Here is a 5,680-nt window from a genome sequence, read left to right as displayed (position 1 = left end):
GTATCTGAATAAAAACTTTCATGAAAGCAGAGATGTAAGGAAGACATACTATGGCAGAACATGTAGTTGTAACAGACCACCAGTATTATAAAATCATTTTACCACCTCAAAGTGCTATGAGTAGAAGTAACGTAGAGTTTTGTCATAATTTTGATATCATTCTGTGAATACTGCATAACTGTAACAATACCAGTAGTATTCACACTTAATACATTTATCATTGAGAAATATTATTTTGATGTTACCTTAACAAAGTAGGTTTAAATGGTTTGAGTTTTGCACAAAGCTCCTCGAGGGATATCTATACAAGATAGAGGGCAGCTAGTCAACACCACACTAACTGTGGGGGCAACACTAATAGAATAGTGGGATTGACAGTCATATTTTAACACCCCATGATTGAAAGGATGAGCACACATTCAGTGATGGTATTTGAACCTGCAGATGGCAAGTCAATCACCCCAACCACTGGGCAATGAAATAAACAGGACGAGCATGTACTTGGTGTATGTTAGATGTTCAACAATCATAGTAACTAAAATGTGATTTGATTTTTTTAATTAAATGAAGAAAAATCACAAGTTAAACTTGCTGAGTAAAGGGGGGGGAGAAAAATTTTTTAAAAATGGAATCCACAAATTCTCAAGTAGGGAAAACAATTTCTTATTTACATTTTAAGAGGTTACCAGTAACCTTGCAAAACAAATTTTTAACATGATTATTTTAGAGCTTCATGAATTAAAAATTTATTAGTTAACCTTTAATCAACTATTTTAACCATTACACAGTGTAAAAAAGTTTTGGTTTTGATGGGCACATACTAATCAGTATAATGTAGCCACCTTTAAGCTATTAATACAATTATAGAATGACCAGTACAGCTGTCTTCTAGGAATCATGTTCTTTACTCAGTCTTACATAATAGTTGTTTTACCATCTTACACCTGTTAAAGAATTTCTGAAGTAACAAAATATTCTGGAATACTAATCCAGATATAGTGACAAATGGGCTTGACCAGGAGGCTGTTTCTATTCGAACATTTTTAGCACAGTTTCAAAGCTTTAAAAAATACTGCAGAAAATGTGTAGAAATCAGCTTTAATTCATCTTGCGGACACTGCACAATTACAACAGGAGTTATTTCAGTTATGTAAAGCAATAAACTTGAAGTTCTTTTGTTGAAATATTAGTATATGCTCAAGTTATAAGATTTATAAGTTAAATTTCTCATGCTTTTATATTTCAATATTTTTTCATATCTGTAAAGTTTAACAGAGCTACTTTCTCAATGAGCTCCCAACAACAGTACATACTTTAACCAGTATCTTTCTTTTCTTGTAAAGTTATAGGTACTATGACTGGAAGATAGGAAATGGTATACAATTAATAACAGCACACATACACTTTCCTTAAGTAAACCTATCAATAAGTCAATGTTTGATAGTACATGTAGCATTAATGAAAATAAACAAAGTCAAAGGTTTGGTATTATGCTTTAGAAATTCAATGATGACTAAAGTTACTATCTGTTGAAAGGTATGATTAATTTTTAATACACAATGAACCACAAGTGCCAAACACCTTAAGACATCAGTTTTAGGCCTTTTTAATGAACTTAAGTTTCCAGCAATAACTGGAGAAGATCAGCTGAAAAAGCATGTTTTCTGAGCTTGTTGTAATACAACAATACAGACTAACTACTTTAAAAGGATGACGCAGTGTCACGTTAAGTACAAGATCGATACCAAACCTACTGCTGTTGATACCCACCATAGGCTGGATTCTGTTCATAACCATATGTCTGACTCTGTGAAGGGGGAGGAGGAGCCATGTGGCTTTGTGGCTGGGAAGGAGGTCGATAGTGGCCAAAATTCTGTTGGTTATAACCAGGAGGGTAACGTGACTGCTGGGGTGGAGGAGTGGAGCCCTGGGGGCCTGGACTTGGATTAGGGTGGCCATAGGCTGTTTGAGATGATGGTTGAGAATGGGAAGCTCCAAAGTTAGCCTGGGAAGAATAGTTAGGTTGGTTAGGGCCCATATAGTTTTGTTGAGACATAGGAGGGCCAGAATAGTTGGATTGTGAGGTTGGAGCAGTTGAAAAGGGTTGGGAACTTGGAGGAGGATACCACTGCCCCTGACTGGCAGAAGACTGAGGGCCTGATTGGGGATATGGGTAAGCCTGGCCCTGCCCCTGAGAAGTGGGAGGACCACTCTGATTATAGCCCTGAGACTGGGATGATGGGGACTGAGAAAAGTTATGACTTGGCTGTTGAGGTTGAGAACCTGCTGGATATGAACTGTAAGGACCTTGCTGTGGGCTGTTGGTGGAGTAGTTCTGATGAGACTGCTGCTGGCCTGAGAAGTTACTCTGCTGATACTGCTGGCCACCTGGAACAAAAAACCAATTTTATGTTACATGAAAATATAATATCTACATTAATCTACTTCCAGAGAAGCAAAGTATTAACTTCCTTGACAAGGTTCCTAAGTGTGGATTACATGTTTCAACCGACATGAACCTGTCTTAATTAATGATCAGACGAAATGTGATGGTGTAACCACAGAGAAAGAAACTACATCAGGGTAGTTTACGTTACTATCCTTTTCATGAAAATATAAAAAAAAAATCCTAAAAAAACATATACACAACTCCATTATTATTGACCTAAATGTTACAATGAGTGTTTCCAGTTTTTGATGGTGTAGATTATATATTGCAATGTGAGCTGTAATAGTTTTGAATACTAACATTTACCCACTCTCAAGCAATACCTCATTCAAATATTAATATGTTTAGAAATAACATATATGACTTATTGTTTGTCTATTAATCACACAATTTGAGGGTATGTGACATAACTTTATCCAATTATTTACCCTAAGTACAATATAATCATATATTAGAAACTTAGAATCTGTTAAAATAAATAACTGTAATTGCCTGTTTTGATCTGTAGCCATTCAGTTAAATAAAAAAGTATTTTTAACTTAATACTTTAACTTTTCATTTTACTGCACATTGATGATTTTGCAACAGAGAAAATGAGATAAAGTATAAAATTTTATCAAAAATAATTATTGATTTTCATTTTAGAGGTTCTGCAGATGAAATGTGAAAACTGTAAGACAAAAAGAACTTGTATTCTGAGAATGAAAATCACCTTTCACTCAGACTGACTCTGTAAAGGATTCATATATTCAGAAAGAATACTTTGTAATGTTTCCTAAAAGCTTACCAAATTTTGTGAAGATAAACTTAGTGCATTCAAAGTTACAAGGTCAGTAAAAATGACTAAGCCCACATACAGAGTAATGCTCTTGACAGAAAATACTCAATTACTTACAGCAGAACTTTTATGGATAAACAAATACTTAGTAGTATATAGACATATTTCTAGGGCAGTTAAATGTAATTCTAAAAACCAGTATTATCCTATAGCATTACTCAGCAGTGGGTGAATACTGAACAGAGCCTTGCTATAAATAGACCTATATGCATTACTATGTTCACCAGTAAAAAAATAAAGATGTAGGGATGGTAATGCCAAAAACTACAGAAGCAAGGTAAGGAAGAATACAGAAAACCATACAAAAATCTGTACATAAATAGCCAAATCTTTCCAAGAAAAACTTATCTACAACTGTATGCTGAATTCCTTTCATTTGCATGAATTCAAGTTTGAAGAAAAGCATTTAAACTGAATAATGCTACACAGTCTTGCAATGGCTAATTCTCATAAGTTTGTAACATTGCCTCAATGGCTACTTACCTAATGATTTTTGTATTCATCCCTACCTTGTTTCTGTACCTTTGACATTGCCATCCCTACATCCCCCCCCCCTTTTCTTTTAATGAATGGCAGTTGCTATGAAGGCTGCAGTTTTAGCCTGGCATGATGAGTTGTTTTGATGGTCATCATGTGTTGAAGTTAGTAAAACACTACATTCCCAAAGTTAAAATTCAACATTTTGATGTGTAAATCATTGCAACAACTTCAAACATTGGTGAGCTAGCCCTTCTGACCAGAATCATAATAATCATCAGAACATTTGGATGTTACACTACTTGCTGGTTCTCTATGATGTTTTTTGGCAAAACTGAAGATCTTAATAGCTTTTGAAAGCCTAAGTTAGATTGTTATAAGAGATTTGAGACTGTGATGAGCAATACATAATATGTATCTGCCATTTTTTTCTCAGCCCATCCATACATAATAAGCACTACCATGCTTAGGGATAAAGTCTTGTCAACTGTTATATTATTATTATTAGGTTATTGTATTGCAATTTACTTGTTTAACTTTTCTCACCCAATGACTATTATTGTTACTTTGCAGCTATATGCGTGAAACTTTTTGACAAGTTCAAGCAGCGCCACAGTTACTAAATAAAGTATTTTGACAGAGATTTTTTAATTTATGGTTTAAGTCTATTTGTCAAATGTTTAAATTTTTCTGACGTATGAAGTGATGGTTATAGTGGGGAGGATTAATCACTACTTATTTATATTAGTGTATTTTGACTGAAACTAAGTTACTGGCTTCTGTCTATTCGTAATATAAGTGTTATTTTCTTCTTGATAACTCTTGTTAGACTGAATAGTGGGATTTTTACTGCCACTCTTACAATGCACCCTCTGTCCTAATGTGCAGAGAGGTATATTTTTTGTGGTAACAGGACATGAACAACAGAACCTCAGCTCAATGATTGCCATGCTAACCACTAGACCAACCCTGGCCAAAAAAAAGATAAGAAATGGTAAACTATGATGCTGGTAGTGGCATTGAAACACGTAAAACAAGGATAAAAATAGTAAACTATGATGCTAATGGTGGTGTTGACGCACATAAAACAATCATAAGAAATAGTATATTATCATGCTGGTAGTGGCGTTCAGATAAAACAAGGATAAAAATGTAAACTATGATGCTGTTAGTGGTGTTGAGACACATAAAACAATCATCATAAGAAATAGTAAATAATTATGCTGGTAGTGGCGTCCAGACAAAACAAGGATTAAAACAGTAAACTATCATGCTGGTAGTGGTGTTGAGACACATAAAACAATCATAAGAAATAGTAAATAATTATGCTGGTAGTGGCGTCCAGACAAAACAAGGATTAAAACAGTAAACTATGATGCTGGTAGTGGTGTTGAGACACATAAAACAATCATAAGAAATAGTAAATTATTATGTTTATTGAGATATTGAGCAAGATATTTAAGGAATGAAATCTTGCATCAAATGCAGCACAAGGAAAATTACCATAAAACCATAATTTTATCACAAATCAAAATACAAACTTACCTGGATGGACCATCCCTGGCTGCTGCTGGGAAGATGGAAATGGTTGACCCTGCTGCTGGCCTGCAGACATCATTTGATCTATATCATTAAAAAGTTTTTCTTAATTAATTCTTGATAAAACTGCAAATAAAATAAAGCACTTAGAGCCTTTATCTTTTTTAATTTGTTTTTACATTGCTTAAAACTTTCTTTTTTTTTCAAACAAGACTAAACAACTATGAAAGAAACCTTCGCCATGAGCAAAATAAAGAATGACACTAGCAGCTTATCATTTCTTTAGTTATCTATAAAAGTGTTTAACCCTTTCGAGGCGGGTCACGGGTAAAAGGCCACGTCATCTCGTTTGTTGACTCTCATTCAAAATTTTATTG

The 5,680-nt window shown here is 34.2% G+C and overlaps 1 protein-coding gene across 1 annotated transcript in view; it reads right to left on the bottom strand.

Annotated features, from left to right (window-relative positions):
* Positions 1-1,082: 1,082 nt before the first annotated feature.
* The window catches only part of LOC106470410 (protein SSXT-like), a 23,126-nt gene continuing 18,528 nt past the window's right edge, over positions 1,083-5,680 (bottom strand). The window contains exons 7-8 of the mRNA XM_013930966.2: positions 5,310-5,387; positions 1,083-2,388 (exon numbers count right to left, since the gene is read on the bottom strand). Coding sequence (XP_013786420.1) covers positions 1,751-2,388; positions 5,310-5,387 — 716 coding nt within the window. The 3' untranslated portion in view covers positions 1,083-1,750. The remainder of the gene's footprint in view (positions 2,389-5,309; positions 5,388-5,680) is intronic.

The sequence above is a fragment of the Limulus polyphemus genome, unplaced genomic scaffold, assembly GCF_000517525.1.
Source record: "Limulus polyphemus unplaced genomic scaffold, Limulus_polyphemus-2.1.2 Scaffold3986, whole genome shotgun sequence".
Taxonomy (NCBI): domain Eukaryota; kingdom Metazoa; phylum Arthropoda; class Merostomata; order Xiphosura; family Limulidae; genus Limulus; species Limulus polyphemus.
This window is presented reverse-complemented; position numbering and strand designations above follow the sequence as displayed.